Source organism: Chlamydomonas reinhardtii, chromosome 2 (genome assembly GCF_000002595.2).
Source record: "Chlamydomonas reinhardtii strain CC-503 cw92 mt+ chromosome 2, whole genome shotgun sequence".
Taxonomy (NCBI): Eukaryota; Viridiplantae; Chlorophyta; class Chlorophyceae; order Chlamydomonadales; family Chlamydomonadaceae; genus Chlamydomonas; species Chlamydomonas reinhardtii.
The window spans coordinates 4,064,684-4,083,742 of record NC_057005.1 but is presented as its reverse complement, the minus strand read 5'-3'; the positions used below and the strand labels follow the sequence as shown (position 1 = coordinate 4,083,742).

The 19,059-nt window shown below is 63.1% G+C and overlaps 5 protein-coding genes across 7 annotated transcripts; 2 read left to right on the top strand and 3 right to left on the bottom strand.

The window, feature by feature from the left end:
* Window positions 1-79: 79 nt before the first annotated feature.
* On the bottom strand, window positions 80-9,797 carry CHLRE_02g097500v5 (uncharacterized protein). The gene is made up of 17 exons (XM_001699991.2): window positions 9,115-9,797; window positions 8,690-8,875; window positions 7,907-8,333; window positions 7,511-7,635; window positions 7,232-7,382; window positions 7,006-7,079; window positions 6,559-6,696; window positions 6,089-6,277; window positions 5,435-5,894; window positions 5,089-5,211; window positions 4,711-4,828; window positions 4,378-4,464; window positions 3,396-4,100; window positions 2,978-3,136; window positions 2,464-2,750; window positions 2,039-2,133; window positions 80-1,776 (listed from the first exon to the last, which is right to left on the bottom strand). The coding sequence occupies exons 1-17, from the start codon at window positions 9,223-9,225 to the stop codon at window positions 1,561-1,563; spliced, it is 3,651 nt and encodes a 1,216-aa protein (XP_001700043.2). The 5' UTR covers window positions 9,226-9,797; the 3' UTR covers window positions 80-1,560.
* A 68-nt stretch (window positions 9,798-9,865) lies between these two features.
* Window positions 9,866-12,117, bottom strand: CHLRE_02g097450v5 (uncharacterized protein). The gene is made up of 4 exons (XM_001699994.2): window positions 11,748-12,117; window positions 11,502-11,614; window positions 11,107-11,270; window positions 9,866-10,929 (listed from the first exon to the last, which is right to left on the bottom strand). Exons 1-4 carry the CDS (start codon window positions 11,781-11,783, stop codon window positions 10,904-10,906), a joined length of 339 nt encoding a protein of 112 aa, XP_001700046.1. The 5' UTR covers window positions 11,784-12,117; the 3' UTR covers window positions 9,866-10,903.
* A 120-nt stretch (window positions 12,118-12,237) lies between these two features.
* Window positions 12,238-14,490, top strand: CHLRE_02g097400v5 (uncharacterized protein). Its single transcript, XM_001699788.2, has 6 exons — window positions 12,238-12,431; window positions 12,525-12,647; window positions 12,809-12,865; window positions 12,983-13,120; window positions 13,414-13,446; window positions 13,626-14,490. Exons 1-6 carry the CDS (start codon window positions 12,309-12,311, stop codon window positions 13,647-13,649), a joined length of 498 nt encoding a protein of 165 aa, XP_001699840.1. The 5' UTR covers window positions 12,238-12,308; the 3' UTR covers window positions 13,650-14,490.
* A 697-nt stretch (window positions 14,491-15,187) lies between these two features.
* CHLRE_02g097334v5 (uncharacterized protein) lies at window positions 15,188-16,693 on the top strand. Of its 2 annotated transcripts, none has more exons than XM_043059661.1 (3): window positions 15,188-15,385; window positions 15,489-15,778; window positions 16,022-16,693. In XM_043059661.1, the coding sequence occupies exons 1-3, from the start codon at window positions 15,298-15,300 to the stop codon at window positions 16,148-16,150; spliced, it is 507 nt and encodes a 168-aa protein (XP_042927295.1). In that variant the 5' UTR covers window positions 15,188-15,297; the 3' UTR covers window positions 16,151-16,693. The 2 variants fall into 2 exon arrangements, with proteins under 2 accessions (XP_042927295.1, XP_001699841.1); XM_001699789.2 differs by having other exon boundaries at window positions 16,022-16,293.
* CHLRE_02g097300v5 (uncharacterized protein) lies at window positions 16,296-19,037 on the bottom strand. Of its 2 annotated transcripts, XM_043059660.1 has the most exons (9): window positions 18,724-19,037; window positions 18,575-18,637; window positions 18,173-18,316; window positions 17,783-17,926; window positions 17,419-17,545; window positions 16,971-17,223; window positions 16,777-16,807; window positions 16,525-16,633; window positions 16,296-16,366 (listed from the first exon to the last, which is right to left on the bottom strand). In XM_043059660.1, exons 1-9 carry the CDS (start codon window positions 18,745-18,747, stop codon window positions 16,320-16,322), a joined length of 942 nt encoding a protein of 313 aa, XP_042927294.1. In that variant the 5' UTR covers window positions 18,748-19,037; the 3' UTR covers window positions 16,296-16,319. The 2 variants fall into 2 exon arrangements, with proteins under 2 accessions (XP_042927294.1, XP_001700047.2); XM_001699995.3 differs by lacking the exons at window positions 16,296-16,366; window positions 16,525-16,633 and having other exon boundaries at window positions 16,696-16,807.
* Between the last annotated feature and the right edge of the window lie 22 nt (window positions 19,038-19,059).

The window sequence follows — 19,059 nt, the reverse complement described above, 5'->3', positions numbered from 1 at the left end:
TCGGTCGTGGCTTGGAGCTCGAGAACGCCCAGACGGCCGTGCGGTCGTGCACGTGTGGAAGCCAGCATGAAGGCAGGGATGGCACTTGAAGTTACAGATTCGTCAACTGCACATTGCTACCTTCCCCTCGCATGCGTACGGTCAGCTCCAGACGGCAAAAGCAGTGTTCGCAGTGTGTGTGTAGGTGGGGTTGCCATTGCAACCACGCAATAACGGGGCTTCATGCAGAAGTTCACGCGCGCCGCCACGGGGCATCGGAAATTACTCACTGATTCTCAACTGCCGGTGCTTCTCTACCCTCAGCCACTCACACCGTTTCCTCACGCCGTTACCTCCTCCGACCGGGCCCTAGCAGCAGTTCCTGGGCCGGGCAATACATAGTCCTTCCTTGCAGCCGAGGGCATCCCGAAGGGTATGGGCGTCAGCTGCACCCTACGGGACCTCGCCAGCCTGCCTGAACCCTGTCCCATCACACATCCTTGCAGCCGAGGGCATCCCGAATAACCAGGCTATGGACCCTGCACCATTTGGACACCAGCGCCGTCATATTCAGCGCAGTCATATTCAGCGCAGTAACCACCCGCACCTGCCCCCTGTTAACAACGGCCTCAACTTCCACACCTGTCGGCACTTGCGTGCGTTTGTCGCAGTATTCTTTACGGCATCACGGCATTCCCCTTGTAATCACGGCAGTACTTTCCCTCTAATTTAACTACCGTACTCCCGACAACCAACACGACCCGCTGCCGTCACGGAGTTGAAAGCAGTCCATCGCGGGCTCAGCAGCGCATGCCGCGAAACGCGAAATACTCCCGGCACGTGCCGTGGCATACGGTACTCGTACTGGACAGCAAAGCATAGCAATCGAGTCCAGTTCCATGCGCTATAGCCATGAGTTCCCTTCAAGTGTTGAGGCATGCGACCTCTCCGTTTGCCAGCAAACCTCCTGTTTCTCAAGTGTCCAGGGATGCCAAGGACGCCAGCGCTGGCCGCGCCAACGCATCCAAAGAATGCCGTCTAACCCAGGGTATTATGCCCCAACTGCCTCGCCGACCCCGCCGGTCGCACGCAGCTGTCCCCAAAGCTAGGGACGGGCAACGCCAGCAGCGCCACATCCCAGCAACGCTGCGCCGTAAGTAATGCCACCGGGGACCCGACCCAGAAAACATCATACCACCGTGCCGCCATCATCCAGTTTCTACCCGTACGTAGGGCAATATATAATGCACACGTCTGCCGCACGATCACACGTCGCTCCCCACACCACAGATCCAACCAGCCCAGTGAAGCGTATCGCCGGGCCAGGCACGCGCGCGACGCCGACGCCGACACCAAGAACAACGACTCAGCCCCGCGCGCGGCGCTGACACACTGCAGGGCACAGGCGGATACGCCTGCCCCGCGATATCATGAATTCAATCCCGCACACCAGCCCATTGTTCGCACGTCCTTGCGCGCCTGCGAGCCCGCTCACCACATCATACAACTACAAGACACCCGAGCCGTCGCGCCAAGCGCCGGCTGACCAAACATAGTACACGGCGCGCGCTGCTGGTGTCATCATTGACGCCTCGCCTCCTCCGGAATCGCCGCTCCTGCGCCGTTGGCAGCGGCGCTGCCGCCGACCTTCGGCAGCGGCGCCGACGTGTCCGGCGTGCCGCCGGTGGCCTCGAGGATGGGCGGCATGGCGGGCACTGGCCGCCCCGCCCCAATCATGTGCGGCAGCATGGCCCCCGCCACGGGCCCCGCACCGCCTGGCGGGATCATAAACGAGTCCTGCAAAGCAGGGTGCCAGGCATGACAACTTCAGGCAACGGCGGTGACGGATGTGCGCAGTACTGCAACACACACCCCACACAAGCAGGGTGCTGAGCGAATACGCAACGCCGCGGGGTCAGCAGGGTTGCAAGGGCGCCGGCGCCACGCAAGGCGCCGTGCGGCGCCGTGCGGCAGCGTGAGCGGGGATGCGCACAAGCCGCAGTCGATGGCGGCAGGCTGCCCTGGAACCCGCCGACACGGTGGCGGCTGCGGCGCTCACCGTTCCTAGGGAGCCAAAGGTGCTGCCGTCAACGCCCTGCACGAAGAAAAGCTGCTGCCCCTGGGCGTCCACCATTTGCAGCCCCGTGCCATCACCTGTGCGCGGTGCAGGCAGGCAGGCAGACGGACAGGCACAACAACAAACGCATCAGTCCGGAGGCCGGCCGCACCACAGCTGCAACTCACAGACGCCTCCAACATACGGTAATGCCACGCCCACATCGTGTGCGCGAAGGCAAGCCAGCCGCAAACGGCGCTGGTAAGGCCCGCCAGGCCCCACGGCAGCCTGCAGCCTTCCCCCTCCGCCTCTTGCCGAGTCGCACTCCCTCGGCCTTGGAAAACACCGTAGCAGGTTGGTGAACACACCCGCTCTCCCAACGCTTCCCGCACAGACTAGCCACGACGTTCCGTCTCGCGGTGACTCACTGTCGCTTCCGCCCAGCGTCATGGAGACGGCGGTGGCGCCCCCCTGCTGGTACTGCTGCAGCGGCGTCACCGGCACCAGCGGCAGCGCGGGGCTCATGCCCGAGGCCGTGGCACCGCCGCCCAGCGTGCCGCTGGGGTGCACGCCGAACTGGTTGGCGGTGGTGGAGGCGCTGGCGCCGCCCAGAGTGGAGCTGCCGATGCTACTGTGCGCGCCGGCGCCGGCGGCGGCGCCCATCAGCTTGGCGCGCATGCGCGTGAGGTCGCCGATGATCTGCTCAAAGCTCGGCCTGTACGTGAGCGCACAGGGGACCAAACGCGCGGGGAGAAACACGGTTTGTACAGGCTCACAGGCTGCAGGCACGCCCTGGCGTGCTTTCAACGTCACGTCCCAGGCGCATTCCCCTTCACTATCCGCGAGCGGGCGCAGTCACACACCGGCGCCCAACCGCCGCCGTACCCTACGTACCGCACGTGCCTTACGTACGTACCGCATGTGCCTTATGCCCGTACGTACCGTATGGAGGGGTCGCTCTCCCAGCAGCGGCATGCCAGCAGCTGGAACTCAAAGGGCGTGTCCAGCGGGAACTGCGGCCGCCGGTTCATCTTGGTCACCTCGTGCCCCAGCAGCGCGCGCGGCGTGCCCTTGAACGCCTGGCCCGCGGTGTAGGCCTCCCTGCGTGGAGCGGAGCGACCAGCAGGGGGACCCGGTGTCTTCAGTACAGCAGCACGTGGTGGTACGGCATCGCCTCAAGTAGGCGGCCACAGAAGGGCCGCGCCAAGCGTCTGCGGGAGCCGGGAGGCACCCGCGCCCGCAAGGAAGGCGGCCATGGCCTGCCATGCTGACTCCCGCACCCCCCCGTGCCCGTGCCCGTGCCTGTGCCTGTGCCAGTGCCCCCAAACCCCGCGCCCCCCCCCACACGCCCCGCGCGCACCACATGAGGATGGCGAAGGCGTACACGTCCGACGCCTTGGACACCTTGCCGTGCAGCAGCACCTCGGGCGCCATGTGCGTGATGGTGCCCTGGTACACATTGGACACGTGTGTCTCGGTCGGGTCGATGCGCAGGCTGAGCCCGAAGTCCGCCACCTTGGCCACGTAGCTGCGGCCGTCGCCGCTGCCGCCGCTCTTGAGCAGGATGTTGCGCGCCTTGAGGTCGCCGTGCACAATGTTCTCCGAGTGCATGTGTAGCATGGCACGCGCCACGTCCAATACGTTGTCCAGCGCCTCCAAGTACCCCAGCGGGCAGCTCACGTCCCGCCCGCCGCCCAGGCCGCCAGCGCCTCCTCCGGCGCCGCCGCCGCCCCCAGCGCCGCCGCCGCCGCCACCGTGCGTGCTGTAGGGCGGCGCGCAGTCCGAGCGCTCGCGCTGCTGCAGCACGTCGCCCTCGCCGCTGTTGCCGTCGCCGCCGGCGGCGCCGCCGGCACCGGCGGCATCCTGCACGTTTGAGGCGGTGCTGGCGGCGGCGACGCCTGCGGCGGCCTGGGCGGCCCGCAGTGACTCGCTGAGGACGTCGCGGAGTGAGCCGCGGTCGCAGAACTCCAGCACCAGCCGCACCTCCCAGCTGTGCACGCCCTGCTGCTGGTCGGGCGACGCCATGAGCGCCAGCGGGCCGGTGCTCTCCACGGTCAGGCTTGCGCTGCTCGGGCAGTGGTTGGGTGAACGGGCGGCATTCGTGCAGCGGGTAAGTACATGCGCTGCGGGGAGTCCCGGAGTGAGGCCAGTTGTGCCTTCCATGCCGACCAAAGCATGGATACCCGCAGCGCTTGGGCACTTCACCCCTTCACTGCATGGCTGTGCGCGGCCTTGACCCCGAGCCAAGGCGATGCCGGCCTAGCGCCCTAGCGGCCTAGCACCCGCCCGCTCGCTTGCTCGGGTCGCCCGCTCGCTCGCTCGCTCCTCCGCTCGGCGCTCACCCTGTCCCCAGCTTGATGCCTGCGGGCTGTTGGTCGCCCTTGACGGGCAGCACTGCGTACGTGTAGGTCTGCACGATGTTGGGGTGGCTGCAGGGCGCGGGGCAGGGCGGGTGGGAGGTCGCAGAGGTGAGGATGCGGAGTGTAGGGCCAGGTGAGAGGAGGCACGGGAGCACGGAGCCAGCAGCGGCAGGGTAGGTAATGCAGAGGGCGCGTGCCCTCTCTTTGGTGTGGCAGGTGCTGCAGCCCGCATGGCAACCGTACGCTTGTTTCCGGAGGCGTGGCTTCCCAGTCCCCACCCCGCATGAGTGCGTGTGTGTGTGTGCGCGCGCGCACCTGAGGCTGCTGCTGATGGCCGTCTCCATGACCGCCATCTTCTCGCGCTTCTCCTTGCCGCTCATGTTGTTGGGCAGCACCATGGTCTTCACTGCCACCGTGGTGCCGCGCCACACGCCTGCGCAACCAGGTAGCACAGCGCGGCACGTCTATGCGAGATGCACGACACACAGGAGCCCCAGCCGCGCCGCCGCAGGCCACTCCACCAAGCCATTCCGTGCAAGGCAGCGCTCCCGGCCAGTCCGCCCAAACCGCGCCGCACAACCCCCCAAACACACAGCCGCAACCCAGCGCACTTTCCATCAAAACCCCAACCCAAGGTCCCGACCCCAACTGCCACAGGCCCGAAACCCGCGCCGCTCGCTCGTCACGACTCACCCTTGTACACCTTGCCGAAGGAGCCCTCCCCCAGCAGCTCCGTGAGCGTGATCTGCTCGTTGCGGTGCATGCCGCCCACCGCGCCCGTGCCCATCATGGCGCGCTTCATCTCCTCGATGCGGGCTGCAGCGGGGCAGCGGTGCCACACGAGGCATTGAGGTCGGAGGGCCGCAGCCAACGGTGCGCAGCCACCGTATGCGCCGAACCCTCGCGCGTCCCCGGACCCGCGCCCCAGCCCGCGTCACTCACGTTCCCCTGCCCAGGGCCCCTCGCCCCGCCCCGCCCCGATCCGCATAGGACTGTCGGCGTCCACCGCGCCCCGGCCCGCCACGCCCCACGCGCTCACCTTCTGTGGGCATGCTCCCCGACATAATGGAAGCCGCCTGGCTGGCGGCGGTTGTGGAGCCCACAGTCATCCCGCCGTGCGCGCTGGAGGAGTTCTGCGGCGGCGTGGAGCCGTCCCGCACATCGCCGCTGGCGCCGTTGCCGCTGCCGCCGGCGCCTGGCGGGGCCCCATTCCCCGCCACCACCACCGTCAGCTCCGGCGGCTTGTCGCCGGGCTTGGCGGCGGCGGCCGCCGCCGCGGCCGCCGCCGCCGCCCGCTGCTGCTGTCGCCGCTTTACGACGACGAAGGCAGCTATCGCGCCAGCGATGAGGAGGGCGCCACCCACCGCCACCGGCACCGCGATGGCAGCCACCGGTACGTCGCCTCCGCTGCCGCTGCCGCCGCTGTCGGTGTAGCTGGGCCGCCAAGTCAGCGCCACGTCGGTGTAGCCCCAGAAGCCGGTGCCGGTGATGTTGCGGCCCTATGGGTGCCACAGATAGTCACAGAGCCGCATGCGGTAAGTACGAAAGGTTGCCCGGAAGCCAAGCCGGAAAAAGGCGGATGCCGTGCCGACATGCACAAGGTTCTCTTTACCCCGCTGCCCGCACCCCCGTGAACAAACACTGTCGGTGGCCGACACGTGACTGTATCTGGTCGTCCTGCGCGCTGACGCACCTGTGATACGGCCACCCAGTCGGATTTCATAAAGCGATAGTCGTAGATGAAGGCGTCATAGTAAGAAACGTTGCGGTAGGCGGTTTTGTCCGGGATGAAGGAGCTGCACAGGCTCCCGCACTGCGTGCTCCAAAACGGGTCGACGGCATTGGTGAAGGGCGAGGACACGTTGCTGCGAATGTCGACGCCCTGCACAAGCAACACGGAGGAAAGAAGGGTTATGCGCTAGCATCCCGCAGATCGCCCCTCCTTCCTGCCCAATCGCCACCGAACCCCACCGAACCACAACGAAATCGGCCGCACAACAGCTATCTTCTTCCGCCAGCCGCCACACACCAGCACTGTCAACCCGCTTCCCGGTCCCCACATGCTCTTCCCGGTCCCCACATGCTCTTCCCGGTCCCCACATGCTCTTCCCGGTCCCCACATGCTCTTCCCGGTCCCCACATGCTCTTCCTCCCGGTCCCCACCGTGAACTGAATGACACCGTCCGTTTCCACGCTAAGAGCGCCAATGAGCAGGTACAGCCAGGAGCGGCGCGGCGAGGCGCGCGGGTTCACCATCAAAATGGAGCCGCGCCACGTGAGCGTGCCAAACACGAACACCACCTGCTCAGGAACGACACAGGCGCGACGGCATGTAATAGTTAGCAGGCAGTGTTTCTGTGTTTGGCGGAGAGCCGCGACCAGGGATGTCATATGGCGGTGGCAAAAAACACACGCCCGTCCTTCTTCACGTAAGGCCGTCGTGCTTGCGTTTCCTTCCCCCGATCCGCCAGTCCTGCTCGACGTGCGGCCGCGCGTACGGCGGTTCGCTGCGGACCGGGTGACAGTGCGCAGAGCTGGCACCATGCCACTCCCCACAGTGCGCTCCCCAGCCCTACAGCCCCCAGCCCTGCTGCTCCTCCCGCGACTCACCTGACCCAGATCGCCGAAGTCGACCGTGTAGCGGTGTCCCGGGCTGGGGTGGCACGCATACACCTCCTTAGTGCCTGCGCATCGCAGCCACGCAGGGAAGAAGGACATTTACCGGCACTTCCTTCGTCATCTACCAGCGCGGCGCGACATGAGAGATGCGCGGCGTCCCTTTCTACCTGGTGCCATCCTGTGACTAGGTGTCCATACATCCCTGCCGCCAGCTCACCGTTCACAAAGATCTGCCCGCCAGCAGGCCCGGACGCCTCAGGTGGCCACTCCGACTCCACAAACGTGAGGTTATTCACAATCTCCAGCGCTGGGATCAGGTCGTCGCCCATGAGCTGCCGCAACTGCTTCCCGGAGGATACGCGAATGCCCTGTGGGACGACACCCAAAATGCGGGCTCGTGTTGCATGTTTTGCATACACCAGGCACCAGGTAAGCGTGCCAGAGCCGGTCCCCGCCCTGTCAGCCCTCCGACACACACGTTGTAGAACACACGTACCTGCACGCCGTTTGACGACAGACAGGCCGTCGGCGGCAGCGTGGTCGCATTCACATTGGTGAACTCCCACACGCTGGCGGCGGCTGCCTCGGCGCCGATTCCCAGCGACGGCTCCCATACAGCGCCTGTGAGGTCCGATACCGTCACTCTCAATACCCGGGGCCTCTACAAGCTTCGAGCGGCTTCCAACACGGCTTCTCACTACCACGCCAGCTGCACTCCAGGGCGCAGTTGCCAAGCACATTCATTCCCAGACCGCAGGCGGGAGCACAACTACGGTCCCCCATGTCGCCCAGCCCTTGCCCTCCCTTTAGCCGCCCGCTCCCTGCCCGGCAGACTGCCGGCCCCCTACCTCCCCTGCCTCCTCCCGCGCGCGACACGCACGCACGCACGCACCCGTCAGTCGCCACCGCGAGATGGCCACATGGCTGATGTTGGCTGACGTGTACACCGGTGCCAGCGCCGCATTGCCGTTGCTGCCATTCGTGAAGGCGTCCAAATGCGCCGCCAAGTCGTCCGCCATTGGCGTCAGAATGGCCACGTCGACCAGCGCCACCCGGCCGCCCACCTCGCAGTCCACCAGCGGCAGCAGAGGCGACAGGTTGCGTGGCCATAGCAGCTGGTTCATGAGCGGCGAGTTGGTGAAGCGCAGCCCGCGCACCGTGAGCGCGCCGCCGCCGCCCGTCACCACCGAGTGGCGCGTGTAGTTGAGGTTGACGTCCACGGTGGTGGTACCGCAGCCGTACAGCGTCACGTTGCCGCGGCCGCCGGTGATGTTGACCGGGTAGCGGAAGGAGAAGTCCGCGGGGCTGAGCAGCAAGTCCTGCAGGATGTGGGGGTTTGCGGGTGGGGGTGGGGGTTGAAGAGCGTGTGTCGGGTGGTGCGGCCGGGGTACGGGTTTTGCAGGGTCCGCGACGCGGTGCCGTAACACGCGTGTGCTGGAGTATGGGTTCCAGGCGTACGCGGGAGCAACAGCGCGACTACTCCACCTGTCGGTTGCACCGGCAGGCAACCCCGCCGTGCACACCCGCGCCAGGCCACCCGCCCGCCCCAGGCCTGACCGGGCGCCAACGTCCACCGTTTTTGGTAGCGCCCAAACGCCTGCTGCAAGAAGTCGCCTCCACCATCCTGCGCTAAGCGCCGCGTCTCGCATCCATCGCACGCTGACAGTCGACGCACCTGGTACACGAACACGGTGGACGTGTTGGGGTCACCCAGCGCCCGCCGCAGCGTCGCCGAGTCAAACACCGGCACACCCGTCGTGTAGCAGGCGGTGGACTCCCGCCGCTGCCCGTCCGTGGGCAGCAGCAGCAAGTCGGTGGCCGAGGTACGGCCCAGGTCCAGGGACAGCACCTTGCGGGGCCCCTGCTTGGAACACGGGTCATAGCGCTGAGTAGGAGGGCGTGCTTGCCAGGAGGGTCCCCGAATGCATTCATGGCTTGGCGCCTGCCGCGCATGGTCCCGGGTGTCTGCTGTTGACTAGCAGACTGGCCCTCCCTGGCCCTAAACGCCCCCTTCAGCCGTGAACCGGGTGCGGCACGAGCAGGCACTTGTTCGAGGGGCGACCGATGGTGACACGCTTCTACGAACAGGGCCACACGCACCTGTCCCAGCGATGGCGCTGCCAGACCCGTCAGAGCGTCTATACTCGAGCTCAGTAGGCTGCTGGCCGCCCAGAATCCTGACACTGAGCTAAGAGCCGAGAAGGATGCCATGACCGTGACGTTTTGCAGCGCCAGACTGAGGCTGCTCGTGTTAATGGCTGCTATGGGCCCTGCTGTGGCTGGCAGCGGGCTGCCGCTGCTACTCTGTGCGCCGGCGCCAAGGACGCACACTGTCACATCTCGGAGAGTGAGCACCGACCCGCCAGCTCCTTGCACCACAGACGCAGACGTCTCTATCCTCAGGACACCTGGTCCAAGAATGCTGACATTCCTTGAAAGGACCAAGGGCGACGTCTTACTCTGCCAAGTCCATGTCCTGCCTTGCAGCTGCACAAGCGTTTGTGAATCTAGCTGCTGCCATAGCTCATCGTCCGTAGCTGCCACAGCTGCTCGCTGCTGAGCGAGGAGAAGGGCGCCGGTCAAAAGCAAGAGCGCAAAATGCCGACCCGCTCCCAACGCCAACGCCTTCATCCTATCGGCGAGAGGCCTCAATAAATATGCTACGTTTTGGAGTCGGTCATTTGTCCTGGGAGCCCAGATTCAGGCCGGAACGTCGGTTCTCTCAAATAGGTTGGGCGATCTTATATGAAGAGGGGCGAGGGAAGTAAACTATGCACGAATACTATTTCAACGGCGCTTGTGGGGCACTGTGTATGCTGAGCGGCCTGCGCAAATCGTCAATTTGGGTTCTTTCTTGAGGGTTTTCGACATGGAGAACCCTTGTATGTCATCTGCATGTGTAAACTTATGTTTAACACTAGCCACGGCTGTCATGTTTCGCGGTTTTGTTGCAAGCCGGACGGTCACACCAGCGGCAGCGAGCGGCGCTCACAAACACACACAGACGCTAACGCTGTCCAACATTATACTACTGGTCGTGGGGTCAAGCTCGGTACACAGGAGTTGTACCGCGCATACTTTGCACTACCATCTCCACACTCTCCTGAGTCACCCGGACGCGTACCCGCGCGAAATACGACGGCCAGGCGATGGCACCAGACACACACACCGCAACGCCACACTCGGCACGAAGGGCGGAAGTCCCCAAGTAACAGGCGACTGGCATGTCCAATTTGCGTGTTGAAAGCCTCCCCAATGTACCACACTCCACTGTTATGTTGCTAGGCCCCATTTGACTTGCCAGGCCTGTACAACTGCACCTGATGACTGCAGTCACTGCACCTCACTCTGCATGGTCACTCCTTCAGCACAATGCTGCGGCCAACAAACCCACATGCGCCGTCGCGTGCACCAGATTAGCACGACCCGCTTAGCTGCTTACATGCAATGCATACAGATGCCAGCGCCAGCACTGTCCGCCCGCCGCTAGCATAGAAAACTGACTGGGTGCTGTCGGTGCGCAGGGTTACTCCCCGCAAAATTTCAGCGTCCAGAGCTGTGTTCGCCTGGCTGCTCATGCCATGGCTCCACACGCGCGCAAGGCAGCATGGGCATGCCTGGGCACGTCTTGGAAAGGGCGTCCCGTGCGGTGGCGGAGCTGCTGCAACTCCGAAATGGGGTTAGCCCATTGGATGACGACCGCAGCTGCCGGAGCCCAATCCCCAGGTGATTGCTTGTAGCGGGTGTAATGTCCGGTCACGGCAACGCCAGGGAAGCCGATGTCCGTATGCCTCGGGTCCTCTCCGCACTCCCATGACAGAAGCAACCAAAAGGTCTCAATGATGACCCCACCCAACAATCGCTGGCGCAGGCTTGCATCCAGGTAGTGTCATCGATGCCTGTACACCTCCACACCTGAGGTTGGGCAGGTAGAAGCAGGCGAGTTGGCGCGCACGCGTCGCCGCAGGCAAGACAACCCCGGGCAGCCGCCGCGAACCTCTGTGGCCGCACCCCGCCCCACATACGCACAAGTACTACTCCAGCCGCGCCGCGCCGCAAGCCAGCGACCTCTCCAGCGCCTGTCTGCCTCACCTACGCTCTCCACCACGCTGGGTACGCCCGGTATGCACAGCTTCCGGATGGCCAGCCGCATCTCCCGCACGCCGCTGTGTTGAGCCAGCACGGCGGCGCAGGCCCGGTGCGCTACAGCCTCCAGCAGCTTGCAGGGCTCGCCCTCGACGACGCCCTTGATGTCCCTGTGGTATAGCCGTTTCCAGGGTGCGACCGATACGCAAGACATGAAGGGCATCCTCGCGCGGTGCGTTCCTGGTTGCACAATTCTGAACGGCAGGCTCGAGGACTGCGGTACGGTGCCGTGTCGACTGCAGGCCATGACTGCAGGCGGCCGCTGGGCACTGGATATCGTTCAAAGCCTTTGGACTAGATAATTAAACGACTGTAGGTGAGACCAGTGACTCATAACCCACTTGTACACGTCTGCGTAGCTGACTGTGTCGGCTAGGTCGTCTGTGGCGCCCGCCTGCAACGTGTCCACCTGCAGGCTAGCATCCACCACGAATGGCTGGCCTAGGCGCGTCTCCTGTCACAGCGCAATTTGACATTTCCGTGTTGGAAACATAGGTCGGACGTGTTGTAGCATGTGTCTTTGGCCGTGTGCCTCACGGCCATCAGCTGCCGCGTTGGCCAAATCAACAACAGATAATGGTACACACCTCTTGCAGCACGCCGTGCCTCCCGTGGAAGCGCATTCCTTTGATGTGGATCCAGTCCCCGCTGTTTGGAGGTTGTGTGCTGCTGCTGCTGCTGCTGCTGCTGCTGCTGCTGCTGTAGTGCTGGCGGCTGGGCACCGCTGGCAGGCAGGACGTCGCCGTCGACCCCAGTAGGGTCGACCGGAGACATCCAGGCCCGGCGACCGACTGTCCTGCTGCAAATAGCCCTAAACCCCGCTCCCTAAGTAAACATGCCGTCACACGTGCAGAAACTCCAGAACACATCGATGTACGCTAGGGTACTTGGAGCGCACCGTGGAGAAGGCACGACGAAGGGATGTCTCCGCAAGGCAAGTATATAACGGCTAGCAACGTATGCCTTAGCATAGTAGAGCAATTAGTTGTCTATGTGCCTCGGTGCAAGCGCACACGCCGGGAATAATGCGGCATGGGGGCTTCTGTTGGCCCCATGCGAGCCCCCAGGAAGAAAAGTCGCGCGGCGCCCGTATTCTGCCCTCTTGCTGTGCCAACCTCCTAGTCGCTTCTTCGCACTTTCAACACAAAATGTCCGATCACGAGGTTGAGACCTTCGAGAGCGCCGACGCCGGCGCCTCGCTGACCTACCCTCAGCAGGCCGGCACTGTGCGCAAGAACGGCTACCTTGTCATCTCCGGCCACCCCTGCAAGGTGCAGTATTAGAATAGCAAGAGGATGCGACTTGCGGCGCAGACGCTGGGCGCCAGGAAATCACGCGGCTGAGCACAATTCGCGCGCTCGCAGGTGGTGGACGTGTCGACCTCGAAGACCGGCAAGCACGGCCACGCTAAGTGCAACTTCGTCGCCATTGATATCTTCACTGGCAAGAAGTATGAGGAGATGACCCCCTCGTCGCACAACGTCGATGTGGGTGCGGGTGAAGGCGCCGCCTCTAGGATCTCTACAGGGCGGGCCTACGGGCGGACGAGCTATTCATTTCTGTTTTCCAAGGACCCTGCCCCAGCGCGCTGGTCCTTGCTTGCCAATTGGTGGAAGCGTGAACCTTCTGCGGCCTCACTTGCTCGCAGGTGCCCAACATCTCCCGCAAGGAGTACACGGTGATTGACATCACCGATGAGGGCATTGTGAGTGCATCAGGAGCAAGGCACTTTGCCGCTAGCGGTGGGAAGGGGAGCGCCAGAGCGGCCTCTCAGGATTGTGCGTTGGCTCGATTTGACGCGCGCTTCTGGGCTTTGCTGTAGGTGTCCATGATGGATGAGTCCGGCAACACCCGTGACGACATGTTCCTGCCCACCGGCACTGATGAGAGCGACAAGCTGGCTGAGATCATGAAGGAGCACTGGGCCAACGACAAGGAGATGGCCGTGACCGTGGTGAAGGTGCGCTGCTTGTTCTCCTCCATATGCCAAAGTGTGGGGTTTGTCAGCTGCTGGCGGAGCCGGTGCAATGAACGGTCGTTCTTCGGCGGAGGTTGGAGGGCGCCGACTGGGCCCTACGCTCCCTGTGTCTGTTTCCGCCCTGGCCTGGCCTTCCCCCTTCACGCTTCTGACTCCGGGCTGAGACACTTTTGCAGCACGCGTGCAGTGTTGTCACTGTATCAACAGACATGGATTATGCGCAATTGCATTGTGGGCTGACCTTTTGCCCACATACATACGCTCCATGAATGCAGGCTATGGGCCAGGAGATGATCAACTCCGTCAAGGTAGGATTTGGGGTATTCGTGTAGCCATCCATACCTTATAGCTGCTGCCCCGTGTGTGCCCGTGTTAGCGCCCGGGCAAAGGGCTTTGGTGCACAGCGTCAGCTACGGCGCAATCCTGCATCCCTGCCACTAAATGTTCTCCCTCGTCCTTTTGTCGCCCCTGCCTGGTCTTAATCCAGGTCGTCAACGACAAGGCTGCCTAAGCTGGCTAGCCATATTGCCTGGCGGCTTGGACTTACGGGTCCTCTTCTGCCAGCTCAGCACCGCAGCACCAGGCATTTGCGTTGCGCGGCGGCGGCGGAGCTCCTCGCAGCGCAGGCTGCGGGAGCTTTCACCAGCGGAGGAGGTGGGCAGTAGCAGCCGTCTACCACTCTTGTAGGCAGGATGGATTCGCAGCAGCAATGAAGCGGAGGGTGTCGCTGTGGCGGTTGTGGCGCAGCACCGTTCACCGCACCCAGCTCGGGCTCTCTTTTTCCCCGAGAGGCTTTGGGCGCCCGACTGCAGGGCTGGTTGTGTGCATGTGAAATTGATGAAACAGTGTGAGGTGGCCAACAGACAGGCGATCTGCGAGTGTGTAGCAAAGAGAGGCAGTTCTGAGGGCGGACATGGCCCCGTGCGCGTGACTGCGCCAAGGCTGGGGGCGCGGTCGCAGCGGGGCGCTTCACCCGGACTGACGTGACGGCCGCGCGCGTCTGCGGGGTGTTGCACGGACGTTTGACTTTATTGACCGGAGTAGGAGGGCACACTCACCCGAGGACCCGCTGAACGGGCCGGGCGATGCAGGACGTGGTTTGTAGGGACAGGTCTGGTGTGCTGGTTCTCTGCTCAGTCTTGTTGTCTCCCCCGCAGAGGGAGGGAGAGGATGCGGATAGGAGGCCTTCGTGTCGGGGGCCGCCGATCGTGCCCAGGGTGTTAACTATGGTAAAAGGCGCGGCCCGGTCTGACTACTTCGCATCCGGACTAGCGAACCCTCAAAGCAACTTCTTTTAGTAGTTCTGCTGCACCCAGGTCGTGCGGTATGAATGCGTAACAGCAGGGACCTAGGGTGCCGCAAGTCCCTCGCTCGTCCTCGCTGGCTGCAGCGCGCCAGCGCGTGACGCGTGTTCATGCACCGACAGCTGGGAAGGACGAATGCCGGAATGCGGGACCCACGGTCTGTTTTGGGTCAGCCCAGGACAGGACACTCATGGGACAAGAAGACAGCCTGACAGCGCAAGTCGTCGTGAAGTGACGGCGCGGAGGCGAGCGGGCGAGGACATCAGCGCAAGGCGTGGCGCAACCTTTGAGGAGCATCCTTGGGAGGAACTTGCCACAATGCATACCGGTACCGCATCACTTTGCGCGCCGTGTTGGTAAATGCTAGGGAGGCCTCACAGGGATGCTGCGATGCGCCTAGAGGTATCACCTGTGCAGCATAAGGGGGCTGCACCCCTGGCCGCACCTGCTTGCAATCATGGTACTGCAAGAAGAACTCCACTGTCTGAGAGCGCCAGCGCGGGGGCCCCGCTGGCATCTGCACTGCCTGAGCATTTGGCACCTGACCTGTCAACTGGGGCATTCACTTGAAGGAGCGCGGCAGGGGAGGCGGATAGCGGGGAGCATTTAGGACGCGAGACCTGCGAGACCAACGTCGGGTGACCAGGGGCACCCATGAGACCCACGCGTGCTCCGATGGATCCACCGGCAGCAGCTGTCTGCTTTTGTCATGCATTGTAGCAACTGTTATATTCGTTACTCCGAAATAATAACGTTAATCCGCACTCGAGTCCGCTGCACTCGTTATATGCAAGGTGCTCCTCGGCACCGTTGACAAGGGCTGGGCATGCACCTAGAGTTACTCAAGTATAAAAAATGCTGGATGACTTAAAAGACCTGCCTTCCAAGGGCCCCCTGCGCGAATTGGCAGCCATCCCGGCCAACTGTGCGCACACATACATAGGTAAGTGGTCTGCAAAACGCGCACTAGCGACGTGACATGATTAGCAGCAATTGATGTGCGGTGTCCTGACATGAACTGCAATGCGGTTCCCGCCCGTTTGCAGCGACACACGACACGGCCCCGCCGAAGGACCAAGTCATTCACACAGACAACAGCACCGCAGCGCTGATCCGCATAGTAAGGAAGGGCGCATCAAAGCCACAGACAGGGAAAGGGAAACAGGCAGCCGGGGTGGAGGCGGCTCCCACCACCGGCAAGCGGACACACGAGGCTAGCGCTGCAGATGGCGACGAGCGGCCTACGAAGAAGGCCGCGGGCGCGGGTACGTCGGGGGCAGCAGCCGTGGCAAAGCTGCTACTGCCGATTGCTACCTTCACGGCCGAACAGCTGAAGGTGGGTAGCGTGGTGCGATCTCCGTGTTTCGCACGTGTATGGTACCGTGTGTGGGTGCGGATCCAGTGAGGACGGTTCTGCCAAAAGCCACAGGGCCATACGCCCATACATCTTCCCGAATGCCTGGGCTGACGGCCCGCGAAATGATGCGAAGCGTATTGCATTCGGTGCCCCTCTGGCACGTTCCTCTCTCCACGCCATCTCGTCTTTACTCCGCTCACTCCACCTCCACGACACAAACAGGCCAAGACCATTCCTCAGCTCAAGGAGCTATTGAAGGCGCGCGGCCTGGCGGTGAGCGGCGCCAAGGACGAACTCATCCGACGGATAGTGGACCACCAGCGTGCAAACAAGTACGCACCAGCCAAGTAGCGAGCCCTTAGCAGCCATGTAAGAAGGACCATACTGCTACCGTGCCGCGTACAGCGCCGTGCAGCCCGCCGCCCTTCACGTACACGAAACAGCGGCGCACCAAGTGGCATACACCAGCATTGCAGCTGTCCGAGTGCTGAGATCCAAAGCTCTTGCCGCTCCGCGTTAGTTAGAGCATGTTGCCACTCTGGCGGCTGAGCAGAGCCTCGAACATCACTGTGGGCAGGGCAGGCAAAAGGAGCAGTGCTTATAATCGTGTCAGTCCGGTAGCTGGGTACTACCAACGAATGTTTCATGCATAGGTAATCTGGATGCATTTTCTGGATTTGGGGTATAGAAAGACGAGCTCGAAGCCAAAGGAGCATGCGACTCACTGTACATTTCAGGTCCAGCCCCGTGCATGCCGAAGATGTCCTTCGCCCGCCGGAGCGTTTCCTCGCGCGTTTGCCGCCCAGCATTGAGCTCCTTGATTTGGTGGAGGAACTGGCGGCACGTGCGTGTGGAGTGCGAAGCAGGGGTGTTTCATGTCATTGACGGTAGCGCAGATGAGTTGGGTACGTGTGTCACACCATGTGCACCAATGAGTGTATAACTGATAACCGGTGGATGTGTTTGCGTTGGCTCACCTGGCTGAACTGCTCATAGGACAGCTGTGCCCTGTGGAGTGGCAAGGGTGGGATTTGCAGGAATGGGTAAATGTAGGGTCCAGGGTTGATGATTTTGGTTTGGCTGTGCAAAAGGGTAGGTGAAGGTTTCTGGGGCACAGCAACCTGCAGGCTTGCGGCATCAATGCAGGTTCTCCTTGTAAACACTCAAGTACCTGGCTTGCCGGAAAAACTCTTTCCCATCGACGCGGGGTGGCGAGCCCGGCGCGGCGCCGTACTGGGCGTGCGGGTGAGGCGTGGCGTAGGTCGAGGGGGGCGGCGCCTGGGCCGGCATGCCCATGCCCGTCATCGCCGCGTACGGCGGCCCGCTTGCAGCGGGCGGCTGGCCCGCCTGCGGTGTGGATGCCCCGTACAGTGGCCGGCCCGAGGTGCTGGGGAAGGCGGGCGTCGCCGCTGCCGTCGCCATGCCTGCTGGCACCGGTGCATGGATGCAGCACAAACGTCAAAACTAAACACGGTCAGGACGGGCTCCTCCAACACCCGCACGTCACAAATCCACGCTTCAAAGCGAAGGTAAACAGAGCAGGAGAGTGCTTGGCCCCTGCCTGCACCGCAAGCATGCCGACCCCGCAGCCTGCTCCGCGGCGCGCGAGAGGCACCCACCGCGCAGGCCGTATGCTCCGCCCACCCCCATCTGCGGCGGCGGCGGCTTGCTGATGCTGCTGAGCACCTCGGACACCAGCCGCTCGCCCGCCACGTCCGCAGCCGCCACACTGGGCTCCAGGCCCGGCTGCACGGAACCCGTCGCGCACAGGGTCACAAAACAGTGGATACGGTACACAGATCGAGCGCATGAACGAAGGTGGCTGGCAGGCGTGGTCGGCGAGCAGTCGGCGCTCGTGCCACAATGTGGATTGCCGGGCTGCATGCCCCCCTGTGGCTGCGTGTACCACCAGCAGCACCTTGCCCTTACCCCCGCAGCGATACGTCCTGTCCCAACTGTGACTACTACACAGTGACCGCCCACCTCGTCCTCGCTGTTGAGGTGGTTGAGCAGGTTCTTCTTGAACGCATCCAGCCGAGCCACCTCCTTGTGCAGCCGCTTCACCGTTTCCGCCAGAAGCGATTTCTCGCTCTGCAGCCGGTGCGCCTCCTCCACGGCTTGCTTGCTCTGCAGCGCGCGACAGCAACGCGGGTGGCCAAGGCACGTGCATGCGGTGTGCGTTGAGAAAGCACAAGGAGATCTCAAGTCGTGGGGCGCGGGAACATGCGGAGATTGAGCACGGCTCCGGAGGAGCACACCGTGGCACGATTGCATCCATGTCGGAGGCGCTTCCTAACCACAGATTCCGCGCCTGGCCCCGCGAGCTTGCGACACGTAACTGCCCAGTCCAGCCGCCCCGCGGCACCGGCCCACCTTTGCGGCCATATCTTGGAGCTCCAGCTCCAACGTTGACACCCGCCGCTCCAGCATCTTTATGTGGTTCTGCTTCTGGACCAGGCTCTCACGTAGCTGTTGGCCCTCCTGCTCTAGTTGCTGCGCCTTGCTGGCAAGTGCATGCTGAAAAGAGTCCAGGTTCGGAAGGGAAGGGATAGAAAGGGTTTGAAGACGGGTCACTCAGCAGCGGGGCCATGGTGGGCGCAAGCACGGGTATGTACTGGAGTCCGGTCATATGCGCCCCCCAGACCCAAGCTCACGCCGTGCTCCGATGCACCGCGCGCGGACTCTCGGCCCCCTCCGTCTGCCTCCTGCTCACGACCCGGAAGCAGGCCCCGTGTCGCCGGACATTCCCGTACGTGTGGCCTTCACTCCGCCCACCTGGGTGATGCGCGCAGCTAGCTCCAGCTGAGCGAACGGATCAACCGGCAGGACGCTCAACACCTGCGACACGAGCGTGCAGAGCATTCATAACTACAGGAAGAAGCCAGCAAAATGGGAGAACAAGGCGAACTGCATCGACGCCTTACCTCAGTCGGCAAGGACGTCGCCATAGTCCCGCCACCTCCGAATGAAGACATTGTATAACCAGTAACTCACACTACGATGCTGCAAAACGCTGCAGGCGCTGGTCAACGACGGTATTTCTGTCGCAAGCGGCAACGCTTCTTGGTTGTATTGTCTGTTTGGTTGTAGATACTACATGTATGCACGTGTAATTGGCTTAAACCCGAAAGAACGTCTGTAGGTATGCTGCTGCAAGACGTCTTCAGCCTTTGACCGTTGACCACGCCATGCGCCGTGCTCGCTGCTCTGCCCAATGCTTGCCAACGTGAAATAGGTGGGTAGAACCAGTCTGCTCTTAA